A 19,013-nucleotide genomic window follows, 5' to 3' on the forward strand; every position below is an offset into this window, starting at 1 on the left:
TGGCAAAGTAAATACAATATAGCAAGTAAAACACTGGAATGGTAGATTTGCAGTGGAAGAATGTGCAAAGTAGAAATAAAAATAATGGGGTGCAAAGGAGCAAAATAAATAAATAAATTAAATACAGTAGGGAAAGAGGTAGTTGTTTGGGCTAAAATATAGGTGGGCTATGTACAGGTGCAGTAATCTGTGAGCTGCTCTGACAGTTGGTGCTTAAAGCTAGTGAGGGAGATAAGTGTTTCCAGTTTCAGAGATTTTTGTAATTCGTTCCAGTCATTGGCAGCAGAGAACTGGAAGGAGAGGCGGCCAAAGAAAGAATTGGTTTTGGGGGTGACTAGAGAGTTATACCTGCTGGAGCGTGTGCTACAGGTGGGAGATGCTATGGTGACCAGCGAGCTGAGATAAAGGGGGACTTTACCTAGCAGGATCTTGTAGATAACATGGAGCCAGTGGGTTTGGCGACGAGTATGAAGCGAGTGCCAGCCAACGAGAGCATACAGGTCGCAGTGGTGGGTAGTATATGGGGCTTTGGTGACAAAACGGATTGCACTGTGATAGACTGCATCTAATTTGTTGAGTAGGGTATTGGAGGCTATTTTGTAAATGACATCGCCAAAGTCGAGGATTGGTAGGATGGTCAGTTTTACAAGTGTATGTTTGGCAGCATGAGTGAAGGATGCTTTGTTGCGAAATAGGAAGCCAATTCTAGATTTAACTTTGGATTGGAGATGTTTGATATGGGTCTGGAAGGAGAGTTTACAGTCTAACCAGACACCTAAGTATTTGTAGTTGTCCACGTATTCTAAATCAGAGCCGTCCAGAGTAGTGATGTTGGACAGGCGGGCAGGTGCAGGTAGCGATCGGTTGAAGAGCATGCATTTAGTTTTACTTGTATTTAAGAGCAATTGGAGGCCACGGAAGGAGAGTTGTATGGCATTGAAGCTTGCCTGGAGGGTTGTTAACACAGTGTCCAAAGAAGGGCCAGAAGTATACAGAATGGTGTCGTCTGCGTAGAGGTGGATCAGAGACTCACCAGCAGCAAGAGCGACCTCAATGATGTATACAGAGAAGAGAGTCAGTCCAAGAATTGAACCCTGTGGCACCCCCATAGAGACTGCCACAGTGAGACTGCCCCCCTGTGTTTACTTCAAGGGGGACACTACGCCCCCTCGTGGACTGCCCCACTGTGGTTACTTCAAGGGGGACACTACGCCCCCTCGTGGACTGACCCACTGTGTTTACTTCAAGGGGGGCACTATGCCCCCTCGTGGACTGACCCACTGTGGTTACTTCAAGGGGGACACTACGCCCCCTCGTGGACTGCCCCACTGTGGTTACTTCAAGGGGGGCACTACGCCCCCTCGTGGACTGACCCACTGTGTTTACTTCAAAGGGGGCTCTACGCCCCCTCGTGGACTGCCCCACTGTGGTTTCTTCAAGGGGGGCACTACGCCCCCTCGTGGACTGTCTCACTGTGGTTACTTCAAGGGGGGCACTACGCCCCCTCGTGGACTGTCCCACTGTGGTTTCTTCAAGGGGGGCACTACGCCCCCTCGTGGACTGTCCCACTGTGGTTTCTTCAAGGGGGGCACTACGCCCCCTCGTGGACTGCCCTACTGTGGTTACTTATCATATAAGGACATTTTTCTGCTCTAGATGAAAAACTTCTTTGGGATAAGGGGCAGTATTTTCACGTCCGGATGAAAAGCGTGCCCAAAGTAAACTGCCTGCTACTCAGGCCCAGATGCTAGGATATGCATATCATTATTAGATTTGGATAGAAAACACTCTGAAACCGTTAGAATAATGTCTGTGAGTATAACAGAACTGATTTGACAGGCGGAACCCCGAGCACAATCCAGCCTGGGATTTTTTATAGGTCAATCTGTTTTGCATTAGATTTCTGTGGTAAACCCTTTTTAATAGGAATCTGCTTGTAGTTCCTATTTGCTTCCACTAGATGTCAACAGTCTTTAGAAATTGGTTGATGTTTTTCTTTTGAGAAAGGAAGAAGTAGCCCTGCTCTTCCATGTGTCACTCCAGGTGGACTCAAATATTTTGGTGCTTCACTATGTTTTCGTTATTTCTGACTTTCGTGTCGTGCCTGGCTGGTTGAAATATGATATCAATGTGCTTGTATGCGGGGTCCTCAGAAAATCGCATGGTCTGCTTTCGTCATAGAGCTGCTTTCGCCGTAGAGCCTTTTTGAAATCTGACACTGCGGCTGGATTAACAAGACGTTCAGCTGTATTTTGCTGTATAAACTTGTATGTTTAATGAATTCTTATTATGAGTATTTCTGTTTTTGGATTTGGTGCTCTGCAATTTCACTGGATGTTGTCAAATGAATACCGTTACCAGGATTCGAGCGGGAAGGGATCACTAAGAAGTTAAAGGAAATGGCACATAAATTAACAAATCTCTCAGTCCAAATGCTATAGTCCATCCATACATGAGTCCTTACCCTGTAGTAGTCTGTGCTGTAGATGTCTCTGGACATCCCGAAGTCTCCTATCTTCACCAACAGCCCGTTGCCCACGAGACAGTTCCTGGTGGCCAGGTCTCTGTGGACAAAGTGCTGGGAGGCCAGGTACACAATGCCGGCTGAGATCTGGGTAGCAATGTGTAACATCTGGGACAGACCCAGCTCTCCGTCAGTTTGAACGGGATGGCCATCCACAAGGATCATAGCATCTGGACCATGGACTCTGGAGAGAGAGAAACATAAACCTTCATCTATACAGTATGTAGAGGCTGGCCATCTGGACCATGGACTCTGGAGAGAGAGAAACATAAACCTTCATCTATACAGTATGTAGAGGCTGGCCAGCTGGACCATGGACTCTGGAGAGAGAGAAACATAAACCTTCATCTATACAGTCTGTAGAGGCTGGCCATCTGGACCATGGACTCTGGAGAGAGAGAAACATAAACCTTCATCTATACAGTCTGTAGAGACTGGCCATCTGGAGCTTGGACTCTGAAGAGAGAGAAACATAAACCTTCATCTATACAGTATGTAGAGGCTGGCCATCTGGACCATGGACTCTGGAGAGAGAGAAACATAAACCTTCATCTATACAGTCTGTAGAGGCTGGCCATCTGGACCATGGACTCTGGAGAGAGAGAAACATAAACCTTCATCTATACAGCCTGTAGAGGCTGGCCATCTGGACCATGGACTCTGGAGAGAGAGAAACATAAACCTTCATCTATACAGCCTGTAGAGGCTGGCCATCTGGACCATGGACTCTGGAGAGAGAGAAACATAAACCTTCATCTATACAGTCTGTAGAGGCTGGCCATCTGGACCATGGACTCTGGAGAGAGAGAAACATAAACCTTCATCTATACAGTATGTAGAGGCTGGCCAGCTGGACCATGGACTCTGGAGAGAGAGAAACATAAACCTTCATCTATACAGTCTGTAGAGGCTGGCCATCTGGACCATGGACTCTGGAGAGAGAGAAACATAAACCTTCATCTATACAGTCTGTAGAGACTGGCCATCTGGAGCTTGGACTCTGAAGAGAGAGAAACATAAACCTTCATCTATACAGTATGTAGAGGCTGGCCATCTGGACCATGGACTCTGGAGAGAGAGAAACATAAACCTTCATCTATACAGTCTGTAGAGGCTGGCCATCTGGACCATGGACTCTGGAGAGAGAGAAACATAAACCTTCATCTTGTAGAGGCTGGCCATCTGGACCATGGACTCTGCAGAGAGAGAAACATAAACCTTCATCTATACAGTATGTAGAGGCTGGCCATCAGGACCATGGACTCTGGAGAGAGAGAAACATAAACCTTCATCTATACAGTCTGTAGAGGCTGGCCATCTGGAGCTTGGACTCTGAAGAGAGAGAAACATAAACCTTCATCTATACAGTATGTAGAGGCTGGCCATCTGGACCATGGACTCTGGAGAGAGAGAAACATAAACCTTCATCTATACAGCCTGTAGAGGCTGGCCATCTGGACCATGGACTCTGGAGAGAGAGAAACATAAACCTTCATCTATACAGCCTGTAGAGGCTGGCCATCTGGACCATGGACTCTGGAGAGAGAGAAACATAAACCTTCATCTATACAGTCTGTAGAGGCTGGCCATCTGGACCATGGACTCTGGAGAGAGAGAAACATAAACCTTCATCTATACAGTATGTAGAGGCTGGCCATCTGGACCATGGACTCTGGAGAGAGAGAAACATAAACCTTCATCTATACAGTCTGTAGAGGCTGGCCATCAGGACCATGGACTCTGGAGAGAGAGAAACATAAACCTTCATCTATACAGTCTGTAGAGCCTGGCCATCTGGAGCTTGGACTCTGAAGAGAGATATATGAAACAGAACAGAAGAGTAGTAGAGACAGAGGAGTAGTAGAGACAGAGGAGTTTGATCTCTTACATGAGCTTGATAACTTTGGACATTTTTTGCTTTCGTTTTGTTCTAAATAGAGACGACATGTTGGATTGTGTAAAAAAAAATGCAAGAAATTAGCTTTAGATTCCCCCCCAATATTCCAGACCTCACGTCAGGTTATGTCCCCCCCACTTCTAAAACCAAAGAGGCGCCCCTGTGTAACAGCATTGTTCCTATACCACTACCTGAGGAACTTGTTGAGGTCCCCATGCTTCATGTACTCAAACACCATGATGAGGGGATCCCCATCCACACAGACCCCATAGAACTTAACAATGTGGTCGTGCTGGAGGTTCGTGAGCAGCTCAGCTTCTCTCTGGAAGTCTTTTCTGGCTGACCGGTTGGGGTCCTTCAGGCTCTGGGAACCAAAGGGACAGGCTAGTGGTTTCAGGGTCTGTGGATGAGATGGAGAAGTACTGTTGGTTTATAGACGGAACTACAGCATATAGACAACAGACAGGTTGGGGTCCTTCAGGCTCTGGGAACCAAAGGGACAGGCTAGTGGTTTCAGGGTCTGTGGATGAGATGGAGAAGTACTGTTGGTTTATAGACGGAACTACAGCATATAGACAACAGACAGGTTGGGGTCCTTCAGGCTCTGGGAACCAAAGGGACAGGCTAGTGGTTTCAGGGTCTGTGGATGAGATGGAGAAGTACTGTTGGTTTATAGACGGAACTACAGCATATAGACAACAGACAGGTTGGGGTCCTTCAGGCTCTGGGAACCAAAGGGACAGGCTAGTGGTTTCAGGGTCTGTGGATGAGATGGAGAAGTACTGTTGGTTTACAGACGGAACTACAGCATATAGACAACAGACAGGTTGGGGTCCTTCAGGCTCTGGGAAGAAGAGAGATGTTCTGTTGGGATACTGCTGGATTAGGTCTTCAGTTATACAAACCTAAAAAACACCTCATCACTCAGTAACATCCCCTCATCACTCAATAACATCCCCTCATCACTCAGTAACATCCCCTCATCACCCAGTAACATCCCCTCATCACCCAGTAACATCCCCTCATCACCCAGTAACATCCCCTCATCACTCAGTAACATCCCCTCATCACTCAGTAACATCCCCTCATCACCCAGTAACATCCCCTCATCACCCAGTAACATCCCCTCATCACCCAGTAACATCCCCTCATCACCCAGTAACATCCCCTCATCACTCAGTAACATCCCCTCATCACTCAGTAACATCCTCTCATCACTCAGTAACATCCCCTCATCACTCAGTAACATCCCCTCATCACTCAGTAACATCCCCTCATCACTCAGTAACATCCCCTCATCACTCAGTAACATCCCCTCATCACTCAGTAACATCCCCTCATCACCCAGTAACATCCCCTCATCACCCAGTAACATCCCCTCATCACTCAGTAACATCCCCTCATCACTCAGTAACATCCCCTCATCACTCAGTAACATCCCCTCATCACCCAGTAACATCCCCTCATCACTCAGTAACATCCCCTCATCACTCAGTAACATCCCCTCATCACCCAGTAACATCCAATCATCACTCAGTAACATCCCCTCATCACTCAGTAACATCCCCTCATCACCCAGTAACATCCACTCATCACTCAGTAACATCCCCTCATCACTCAGTAACATCCCCTCATCACTCAGTAACATCCCCTCATCACCCAGTAACATCCCCTCATCACTCAGTAACATCCCCTCATCACCCAGTAACATCCCCTCATCACCCAGTAACATCCCCTCATCACTCAGTAACATCCCCTCATCACCCAGTAACATCCCCTCATCACTCAGTAACATCCCCTCATCACTCAGTAACATCCCCTCATCACTCAGTAACATCCCCTCATCACTCAGTAACATCGCCTCATCACTCAGTAACAACACATCCCCTCATCACTCAGTAACATCCCCTCATCACTCAGTAACATCCCCTCATCACTCAGTAACATCCCCTCATCACTCAGTAACATCCCCTCATCACTCAGTAACATCCCCTCATCACCCAGTAACATCCAATCATCACTCAGTAACATCCCCTCATCACTCAGTAACATCCCCTCATCACCCAGTAACATCCACTCATCACTCAGTAACATCCCCTCATCACTCAGTAACATCCCCTCATCACTCAGTAACATCCCCTCATCACCCAGTAACATCCCCTCATCACTCAGTAACATCCCCTCATCACCCAGTAACATCCCCTCATCACCCAGTAACATCCCCTCATCACTCAGTAACATCCCCTCATCACCCAGTAACATCCCCTCATCACTCAGTAACATCCCCTCATCACTCAGTAACATCCCCTCATCACTCAGTAACATCCCCTCATCACTCAGTAACATCGCCTCATCACTCAGTAACAACACATCCCCTCATCACTCAGTAACATCCCCTCATCACTCAGTAACATCCCCTCATCACTCAGTAACATCCCCTCATCACCCAGTAACATCCCCTCATCACCCAGTAACATCCCCTCATCACCCAGTAACATCCCCTCATCACCCAGTAACATCCCCTCATCACCCAGTAACATCCCCTCATCACCCAGTAACATCCCCTCATCACCCAGTAACATCCCCTCATCACTCAGTAACATCCCCTCATCACCCAGTAACATCCCCTCATCACTCAGTAACATCCCCTCATCACCCAGTAACATCCCCTCATCACTCAGTAACATCCCCTCATCACTCAGTAACATCCCCTCATCACCCAGTAACATCCCCTCATCACTCAGTAACATCCCCTCATCACTCAGTAACATCCCCTCATCACTCAGTAACATCCCCTCATCACCCAGTAACATCCCCTCATCACTCAGTAACATCCCCTCATCACTCAGTAACATCCCCTCATCACTCAGTAACATCCCCTCATCACCCAGTAACATCCCCTCATCACTCAGTAACATCCCCTCATCACTCAGTAACATCCCCTCATCACTCAGTAACATCCCCTCATCACCCAGTAACATCCCCTCATCACTCAGTAACATCCCCTCATCACTCAGTAACATCCCCTCATCACTCAGTAACATCCCCTCATCACCCAGTAACATCCCCTCATCACTCAGTAACATCCCCTCATCACCCAGTAACATCCCCTCATCACTCAGTAACAACACATCCCCTCATCACTCAGTAACATCCCCTCATCACCCAGTAACATCCCCTCATCACTCAGTAACATCACATCCCCTCATCACTCAGTAACATCACATCCCCTCATCACCCAGTAACATCCCCTCATCACTCAGTAACATCCCCTCATCACTCAGTAACATCCCCTCATCACTCAGTAACATCCCCTCATCACCCAGTAACATCCCCTCATCACTCAGTAACATCCCCTCATCACTCAGTAACATCCCCTCATCACCCAGTAACATCCCCTCATCACTCAGTAACATCCCCTCATCACTCAGTAACATCCCCTCATCACTCAGTAACATCCCCTCATCACCCAGTAACATCCCCTCATCATCCAGTAACATCCCCTCATCACTCAGTAACATCCCCTCATCACCCAGTAACATCCCCTCATCACCCAGTAACATCCCCTCATCACCCAGTAACATCCCCTCATCATCCAGTAACATCCCCTCATCACTCAGTAACATCCCCTCATCACCCAGTAACATCCCCTCATCACCCAGTAACATCCCCTCATCACCCAGTAACATCCCCTCATCACCCAGTAACATCCCCTCATCACCCAGTAACATCCCCTCATCACCCAGTAACATCCCCTCATCACCCAGTAACATCCCCTCATCACTCAGTAACATCCCCTCATCACCCAGTAACATCCACTCATCAGTCAGTAACATCCCCTCATCACTCAGTAACATCCTCTAATCACTCAGTAACATCCCCTCATCACTCAGTAACATCCCCTCATCACTCAGTAACATCCCCTCATCACTCAGTAACAACACATCCCCTCATCACCCAGTAACATCCCCTCATCACTCAGTAACATCCCCTCATCACTCAGTAACATCCCCTCATCACTCAGTAACATCCCCTCATCACTCAGTAACATCCTCTCATCACTCAGTAACATCCCCTCATCACTAAGTAACATCCCCTCATCACTCAGTAACATCCCCTCATCACCCAGTAACATCCCTTCATCACCCAGTAACATCCCCTCATCACCCAGTAACATCCTCTCATCACTCAGTAACATCCCCTCATCACCCAGTAACATCCACTCATCACCCAGTAACATCCACTCATCACTCAGTAACATCCTCTCATCACCCAGTAACATCCCCTCATCACCCAGTAACATCCCCTCATCACTCAGTAACATCCCCTCATCACTCAGTAACAACACATCCCCTCATCACCCAGTAACATCCCCTCATCACCCAGTAACATCCCCTCATCACCCAGTAACATCCCCTCATCACTCAGTAACATCCCCTCATCACTCAGTAACATCCCCTCATCACTCAGTAACATCCCCTCATCACTCAGTAACATCCCCTCATCACTCAGTAACATCCCCTCATCACTCAGTAACATCCCCTCATCACCCAGTAACATCCCCTCATCACTCAGTAACATCCCCTCATCACTCAGTAACATCCCCTCATCACTCAGTAACATCCCCTCATCACTCAGTAACATCCCCTCATCACTCAGTAACATCCCCTCATCAATCAGTAACAACACATCCCCTCATCACCCAGTAACATCCCCTCATCACCCAGTAACATCCCCTCATCAATCAGTAACATCCCCCCATCACTCAGTAACATCCCCTCATCACTCAGTAACATCCCCTCATCACTCAGTAACATCCCCTCATCACCCAGTAACATCCCCTCATCACTCAGTAACATCCCCTCATCACCCAGTAACATCCCCTCATCACCCAGTAACATCCCCTCATCACTCAGTAACATCCCCTCATCACTCAGTAACATCCCCTCATCACTCAGTAACATCCCCTCATCACCCAGTAACATCCCCTCATCACCCAGTAACATCCCCTCATCACTCAGTAACATCCCCTCATCACTCAGTAACATCCCCTCATCACTCAGTAACATCCCCTCATCACTCAGTAACATCCCCTCATCACTCAGTAACATCCCCTCATCAATCAGTAACAACACATCCCCTCATCACCCAGTAACATCCCCTCATCACCCAGTAACATCCCCTCATCACTCAGTAACATCCCCTCATCACTCAGTAACATCCCCTCATCACTCAGTAACATCCCCTCATCACTCAGTAACATCACATCCCCTCATCACCCAGTAACATCCCCTCATCACTCAGTAACATCCCCTCATCACTCAGTAACAACACATCCCCTCATCACTCAGTAACATCCCCTCATCACCCAGTAACATCCCCTCATCACTCAGTAACATCCCCTCATCACTCAGTAACATCCCCTCATCACTCAGTAACATCCCCTCATCACCCAGTAACATCCCCTCATCACTCAGTAACATCCCCTCATCACTCAGTAACATCACCTCATCACTCAGTAACATCCCCTCATCACTCAGTAACATCCCCTCATCACTCAGTAACATCCCCTCATCACTCAGTAACAACACATCCCCTCATCACCCAGTAACATCCCCTCATCACCCAGTAACATCCCCTCATCACTCAGTAACATCCCCTCATCACTCAGTAACATCCCCTCATCACCCAGTAACATCCCCTCATCACTCAGTAACATCCCCTCATCACTCAGTAACATCCCCTAATCACTCAGTAACATCCCCTCATCACCCAGTAACATCCCCTCATCACTCAGTAACATCCCCTCATCACTCAGTAACATCCCCTCATCACCCAGTAACATCCCCTCATCACTCAGTAACATCCCCTCATCACTCAGTAACATCCCTTCATCACTCAGTAACATCACATCCCCTCATCACTCAGTAACATCCCCTCATCACTCAGTAACATCCCCTCATCACTCAGTAACATCCCCTCATCACTCAGTAACATCCCCTCATCACTCAGTAACATCCCTTCATCACTCAGTGACATCCCCTCATCACTCAGTAACATCCCCTCATCACTCAGTAACATCCCCTCATCACCCAGTAACATCCCCTCATCACTCAGTAACATCCCCTCATCACTCAGTAACAACACATCCCCTCATCACTCAGTAACATCCCCTCATCACTCAGTAACATCCCCTCATCACTCAGTAACAACACATCCCCTCATCACTCAGTAACATCCCCTCATCACCCAGTAACATCCCCTCATCACTCAGTAACATCACATCCCCTCATCACTCAGTAACATCCCCTCATCACCCAGTAACATCCACTCATCACTCAGTAACATCACATCCCCTCATCACTCAGTAACATCCCCTCATCACTCAGTAACATCCCCTCATCACCCAGTAACATCCCCTCATCACTCAGTAACATCACATCCCCTCATCACTCAGTAACATCCCCTCATCACCCAGTAACATCCACTCATCACTCAGTAACATCACATCCCCTCATCACTCAGTAACATCCCCTCATCACTCAGTAACATCCCCTCATCACCCAGTAACTTCCCCTCATCACTCAGTAACATCCCCTCATCACTCAGTAACAACACATCCCCTCATCACTCAGTAACATCCCCTCATCACTCAGTAACATCACCTCATCACCCAGTAACATCCCCTCATCACTCAGTAACATCCCCTCATCACTCACTAACATCCCCTCATCACTCAGTAACATCCCCTCATCACCCAGTAACATCCCCTCATCACTCAGTAACATCCCCTCATCACTCAGTAACATCCCCTCATCACTCAGTAACATCCCCTCATCACTCAGTAACATCCCCTCATCACCCAGTAACATCCCCTCATCACCCAGTAACATCCCCTCATCACTCAGTAACATCCCCTCATCACCCAGTAACATCCCCTCATCACTCAGTAACATCCCTTCATCACCCAGTAACATCCTCTCATCACCCAGTAACATCCCCTCATCACTCAGTAACATCCCCTCATCACCCAGTAACATCCCCTCATCACCCAGTAACATCCCCTCATCACTCAGTAACATCCCCTCATCACTCAGTAACATCCCCTCATCACCCAGTAACATCCCCTCATCACTCAGTAACATCCCCTCATCACTCAGTAACATCCCCTCATCACTCAGTAACATCCCCTCATCACTCAGTAACATCCCCTCATCACTCAGTAACATCCCCTCATCACCCAGTAACATCCCCTCATCACTCAGTAACATCCCCTCATCACTCAGTAACATCCCCTCATCACTCACTAACATCCCCTCATCACTCAGTAACATCCCCTCATCACCCAGTAACATCCCCTCATCACTCAGTAACATCCCCTCATCACTCAGTAACATCCCCTCATCACTCAGTAACATCCCCTCATCACTCAGTAACATCCCCTCATCACCCAGTAACATCCCCTCATCACCCAGTAACATCCCCTCATCACTCAGTAACATCCCCTCATCACCCAGTAACATCCCCTCATCACTCAGTAACATCCCTTCATCACCCAGTAACATCCTCTCATCACCCAGTAACATCCCCTCATCACTCAGTAACATCCCCTCATCACCCAGTAACATCCCCTCATCACCCAGTAACATCCCCTCATCACTCAGTAACATCCCCTCATCACTCAGTAACATCCCCTCATCACCCAGTAACATCCCCTCATCACTCAGTAACATCCCCTCATCACTCAGTAACATCCCCTCATCACTCAGTAACATCCCCTCATCACTCAGTAACATCCCCTCATCACTCAGTAACATCCCCTCATCACCCAGTAACATCCCCTCATCACTCAGTAACATCCCCTCATCACCCAGTAACATCCCCTCATCACTCAGTAACATCCCCTCATCACCCAGTAACATCCCCTCATCACTCAGTAACATCCCCTCATCACCCAGTAACATCCCCTCATCACTCAGTAACATCCTCTCATCACTCAGTAACATCCTCTCATCACTCAGTAACATCCTCTCATCACTCAGTAACATCCCCTCATCACTCAGTAACATCCCCTCATCACTCAGTAACATCCCCTCATCACTCAGTAACATCCCCTCATCACCCAGTAACATCCACTCATCACTCAGTAACATCCCCTCATCACTCAGTAACATCCCCTCATCACTCAGTAACATCCCCTCATCACCCAGTAACATCCCCTCATCACCCAGTAACATCCCCTCATCACTCAGTAACATCCCCTCATCACTCAGTAACATCCCCTCATCACTCAGTAACATCCCCTCATCACTCAGTAACATCCCCTCATCACTCAGTAACATCCCCTCATCACTCAGTAACATCCCCTCATCACCCAGTAACATCCACTCATCACTCAGTAACATCCCCTCATCACTCAGTAACATCCCCTCATCACTCAGTAACATCCCCTCATCACCCAGTAACATCCCCTCATCACTCAGTAACATCCCCTCATCACTCAGTAACATCCCCTCATCACCCAGTAACAACACATCCCCTCATCACCCAGTAACATCCCCTCATCACTCAGTAACATCCCCTCATCACTCAGTAACATCCCCTCATCACTCAGTAACATCCCCTCATCACTCAGTAACAACACATCCCCTCATCACTCAGTAACATCCCCTCATCACTCAGTAACATCCCCTCATCACCCAGTAACATCCCCTCATCACTCAGTAACATCCCCTCATCACTCAGTAACATCCCCTCATCACTCAGTAACATCCCCTCATCACTCAGTAACATCCCCTCATCACTCAGTAACATCCCCTCATCACTCAGTAACATCCCCTCATCACTCAGTAACAACACATCCCCTCATCACCCAGTAACATCCACTCATCACCCAGTAACATCCCCTCATCACCCAGTAACATCCCCTCATCACTCAGTAACATCCTCAGTAACATGACTCCTCTAAACAAACTGTCTGGACCAGTAATACCAGACAGCATGGTCACAGTGTTCTGGTGACTGCCTGGACCAGTAATACCAGACAGCATGGTCACAGTGTTCTGGTGACTGTCTGGACCAGTAATACCAGACAGAAGGGTCACAGTGTTCTGGTGACGGTCTTGACCAGTAATACCAGACAGCATGGTCACAGTGTTCTGGTGACTCCTCTAAACAAACTGTCTGGACCAGTAATACCAGACAGCAGGGCCACAGTGTTCTGGTGACTGCCTGGAACCAGAAATACCAGACAGCATGGTCACAGTGTTCTGGTGACTCCTCTAAACAAACTGTCTGGACCAGTAATACCAGACAGCAGGGCCACAGTGTTCTGGTGACTGACTGGAACCAGAAATACCAGACAGCATGGTCACAGTGTTCTGGTGACTCCTCTAAACAAACTGTCTGGACCAGTAATACCAGACAGCACGGTCACAGTGTTCTGGTGACTGACTGGACCAGAAATACCAGACAGCACGGTCACAGTGTTCTGGTGACTGTCTGGACCAGTAATACCAGACAGCACGGTCACAGTGTTCTGGTGACTGACTAGACCAGAAATACCAGACAGCACGGTCACAGTGTTCTGGTGACTGTCTGGACCAGTAATACCAGACAGCATGGTCACAGTGTTCTGGTGACTCCTCTAAACAAACTGTCTGGACCAGTAATACCAGACAGCATGGTGACAGTGTTCTGGTGGCTCCTCTAAACAAACTGTCTAGACCAGTAATACCAGACAGCAGGGTCACAGTGTTCTGGTGACTGTCTGGACCAGTAATACCAGACTGCATGGTCACAGTGTTCTGGTGACTCCTCTAAACAAACTGTCTGGACCAGTAATACCAGACAGCACGGTCACTGTGTTCTGGTGACTGACTAGACCAGAAATACCAGACAGCACGGTCACAGTGTTCTGGTGACTGTCTGGACCAGTAATACCAGACAGCACGGTCACAGTGTTCTGGTGACTGTCTGGACCAGTAATACCAGACAGCATGGTCACAGTGTTCTGGTGACTCCTCTAAACAAACTGTCTGGACCAGTAATACCAGACAGCAGGGGCACAGTGTTCTGGTGACTGTCTGGACCAGTAATACCAGACAGCAGGGTCACAGTGTTCTGGTGACTCCTCTAAACAAACTGTCTGGACCAGTAATACCAGACAGCAGGGCTACAGTGTTCTGGTGACTCCTCTAAACAAACTGTCTGGACCAGTAATACCAGACAGCATGGTCACAGTGTTCTGGTGACTCCTCTAAACAAACTGTCTGGACCAGTAATACCAGACAGCATGGTCACAGTGTTCTGGTGACTGTCTGGACCAGAAATACCAGACAGCATGGTCACAGTGTTCTGGTGACTCCTCTAAACAAACTGTCTGGACCAGTAATACCAGACAGCATTGTCACAGTGTTCTGGTGACTCCTCTAAACAAACTGTCTGGACCAGTAATACCAGACAGCGGTGCACTACACAGGGAATAGGATGCAAATGTAGTGCACTACACAGGGAATAGGATGCCATTGAGGATACATTCTCAGTAAATGTTTCTCCTCTGGGCGTCAGTCCAACATAATAACTTTGAGTGCTTAGACACGATAATAACAGGAAGAGAACTGCAGGGTTTCAGTTGGTTGACATAAAGTGATATTCTGTTTTAAATTCTATTCCAACGGTGATGGAAGAAGATAAAAGTGTTTGAACGCAAACAGACACCGTTCCTTTCCCACAACAGACACCATTCCTTCCCCACAACACAAAAGACACCGTTCCTTTCCCACAACTGACACCGTTCCTTTCCCACAACAGACACCGTTCCTTTCCCACAACAGACACCATTCCTTTCCCACAACACAACAGACACCGTTCCTTTCCCACAACACAACAGACACCGTTCCTTTCCCACAACAGACACCATTCCTTTCACACAACAGACACCGTTCCTTTCCCAAAACAGACACCGTTCCTTTCCCACAACAGACACCATTCCTTTCCCACAACAGACACCATTCCTTTCCCACAACAGACACCATTCCTTTCCCACAACAGACACCGTTCCTTTCACACAACAGACACCATTCCTTTCCCACAACAGACACCATTCCTTTCCCACAACAGACACCATTCCTTTCCCACAACAGACACCATTCCTTTCACACAACAGACACCGTTCCTTTCCCACAACAGACACCGTTCCTTTCCCACAACAGACACCATTCCTTTCCCACAACAGACACCGTTCCTTTCCCACAACAGACACCGTTCCTTTCCCACAACAGACACCGTTCCTTTCACACAACAGACACCATTCCTTTCCCACAACAGACACCATTCCTTTCCCACAACAGACACCATTCCTTTCCCACAACAGACACCATTCCTTTCACACAACAGACACCGTTCCTTTCCCACAACAGACACCGTTCCTTTCCCACAACAGACACCGTTCCTTTCACACAACAGACACCGTTCCTTTCCCACAACAGACACCGTTCCTTTCCCACAACAGACACCGTTCCTTTCCCACAACAGACACCGTTCCTTTCCCACAACAGACACCGTTCCTTTCCCACAACAGACACCGTTCCTTTCCCACAACAGACACCATTCCTTTCCCACAACACAACAGACACCATTCCTTTCCCACAACAGACACCATTCCTTTCCCACAACAGACACCATACCTTTCCCACAACACAACAGACACCGTTCCTTTCCCACAACAGACACCATTCCTTTCCCACAACAGACACCATTCCTTTCACACAACAGACACCGTTCCTTTCCCACAACACACACCATTCCTTTCCCACAACAGACACCGTTCCTTTCCCACAACAGACACCGTTCCTTTCCCACCACAGACACCGTTCCTTTCCCACAACAGACACCGTTCCTTTCCCACAACAGACACCGTTCCTTTCCCACAACAGACACCGTTCCTTTCCCACAACAGACACCATTCCTTTCCCACAACAGACACCGTTCCTTTCCCACAACAGACACCGTTCCTTTCCCACAACAGACACCGTTCCTTTCCCACAACAGACACCATTCCTTTCCCACCCCACAACAGACACCGTTCCTTTCCCACCCCACAACTGACACCATTCCTTTCACACAACACAACAGACACCATTCCTTTCACACAACAGACACCGTTCCTTTCACACAACAGACACCGTTCCTTTCCCACAGACACCATTCCTTTCCCACAACAGACACCGTTCCTTTCCCACAACAGACACCATTTATTTCCCACAACAGACACCGTTCCTTTCCCACAACAGACACCATTCCTTTCCCACAACAGACACCGTTCCTTTCCCACAACAGACACCATTCCTTTCCCACAACAGACACCGTTCCTTTCCCACAACAGACACCATTCCTTTCCCACAACAGACACCGTTCCTTTCCCACAACAGACACCATTCCTTTCCCACAACAGACACCATTCCTTTCCCACAACAGACACCGTTCCTTTCCCACCCCACAACAGACACCGTTCCTTTCCCACAACAGACACCATTCCTTTCCCACAACAGACACCATTCCTTTCCCACAACAGACAACATTCCTTTCCCACAACAGACACCGTTCCTTTCCCACAACAGACACCGTTCCTTTCCCACCACAGACACCGTTCCTTTCCCACAACAGACACCATTCCTTTCCCACAACAGACACCATTCCTTTCCCACAACAGACACCGTTCCTTTCACACAACAGACACCGTTCCTTTCCCACCCCACAACAGACACCGTTCCTTTCCCACAACAGACACCATTCCTGTCCCACAACAGACACCATTCCTTTCCCACAACAGACACCGTTCCTTTCCCACAACAGACACCGTTCCTTTCCCACCACAGACACCGTTCCTTTCCCACAACAGACACCATTCCTTTCCCACAACAGACACCGTTCCTTTCACACAACAGACACCATTCCTTTCACACAACAGACACCATTCCTTTCCCACAACAGACACCGTTCCTTTCACACAACAGACACCATTCCTTACCCACAACAGACACCATTCCTTTCCCACAACAGACACCGTTCCTTTCCCACGCCACAACAGACACCGTTCCTTTCCCACAACAGACACCATTCCTTTCCCACAACAGACACCGTTCCTTTCCCACAACAGACACCATTCCTTTCCCACAACAGACACCATTCCTTTCCCACAACAGACACCGTTCCTTTCCCACAACAGACACCGTTCCTTTCCCACAACAGAAACCATTCCTTTCCCACAACAGACACCGTTCCTTTCACACAACAGACACAATTCCTTTCACACAACAGACACCATTCCTTTCCCACAACAGACACCGTTCCTTTCACACAACAGACACCATTCCTTTCCCACAACAGACACCGTTCCTTTCCCACAACAGACACCATTCCTTTCCCACAACAGACACCATTCCTTTCCCACAACAGACACCGTTCCTTTCACACAACAGACACCATTCCTTTCCCACAACACAACAGACACCATTCCTTTCCCACAACAGACACCGTTCCTTTCCCACAACAGACACCATTCCTTTCCCACAACAGACACCATTCCTTTCCCACAACAGACACCATTCCTTTCCCACAACTGACACCATTCCTTTCCCACAACAGACACCGTTCCTTTCCCACAACAGACACCGTTCCTTTCCCACAACAGACACCGTTCCTTTCCCACAACATACACTGTTCCTTTCCCACAACACAACAGACACCATTCCTTTCCCACAACAGACACCATTCCTTTCCCACAACTGACACCATTCCTTTCGCACAACAGACACCGTTCCTTTCCCACAACAGACACCGTTCCTTTCCCACAACAGACACCGTTCCTTTCCCACAACAGACACCATTCCTTTCCCACAACAGACACAATTCCTTTCGCACAAAAGACACCGTTCCTTTCCCACAACAGACACCGTTCCTTTCCCACAACAGACACCGTTCCTTTCCCACAACAGACACCATTCCTTTCCCACCCCACAACAGACACCGTTCCTTTCCCACCCCACAACTGACACCGTTCCTTTCCCACAACAGACACCGTTCCTTTCCCACAACTGACAACGTTCCTTTCCCACAACACAACAGACACCGTTCCTTTCCCACAACAGACACCATTCCTTTCCCACAACAGACACCATTCCTTTCCCACAACTGACACCGTTCCTTTCCCACAACACAACAGACACCATTCCTTTCCCACAACAGACACCATTCCTTTCCCACAACTGACACCGTTCCTTTCCCACAACACAACAGACACCGTTCCTTCCCCACAACAGACACCATTCCTTTCCCACAACAGAAACCGTTCCTTCCCCACAACACAACAGACACCGTTCCTTTCCCACAACAGACACCGTTCCTTCCACACAACACAGAAGACACCGTTCCTTTCCCACAACAGACACCGTTCCTTCCCCACAACACAACAGACACCGTTCCTTCCCCACAACACAACAGACACCGTTCCTTTCCCACAACAGACACCGTTCCTTTCCCACAACAGACACCGTTCCTTTCACACAACAGACACCGTTCCTTTCCCACAAC

The 19,013-nt window shown here is 48.3% G+C and overlaps 1 protein-coding gene across 1 annotated transcript in view; it reads right to left on the reverse strand.

The window, feature by feature from the left end:
• The window catches only part of LOC135552290 (NT-3 growth factor receptor-like), a 77,381-nt gene that overhangs the window by 11,891 nt on the left and 46,477 nt on the right, over positions 1 to 19,013 (reverse strand). The window contains exons 7-8 of the mRNA XM_064983831.1: positions 4,613 to 4,785; positions 2,465 to 2,708 (exon numbers count right to left, since the gene is read on the reverse strand). Coding sequence (XP_064839903.1) covers positions 2,465 to 2,708; positions 4,613 to 4,785 — 417 coding nt within the window. The remainder of the gene's footprint in view (positions 1 to 2,464; positions 2,709 to 4,612; positions 4,786 to 19,013) is intronic.

The sequence above is a fragment of the Oncorhynchus masou genome, chromosome 2 (genome assembly GCF_036934945.1).
Source record: "Oncorhynchus masou masou isolate Uvic2021 chromosome 2, UVic_Omas_1.1, whole genome shotgun sequence".
NCBI lineage: Eukaryota > Metazoa > Chordata > Actinopteri > Salmoniformes > Salmonidae > Oncorhynchus > Oncorhynchus masou.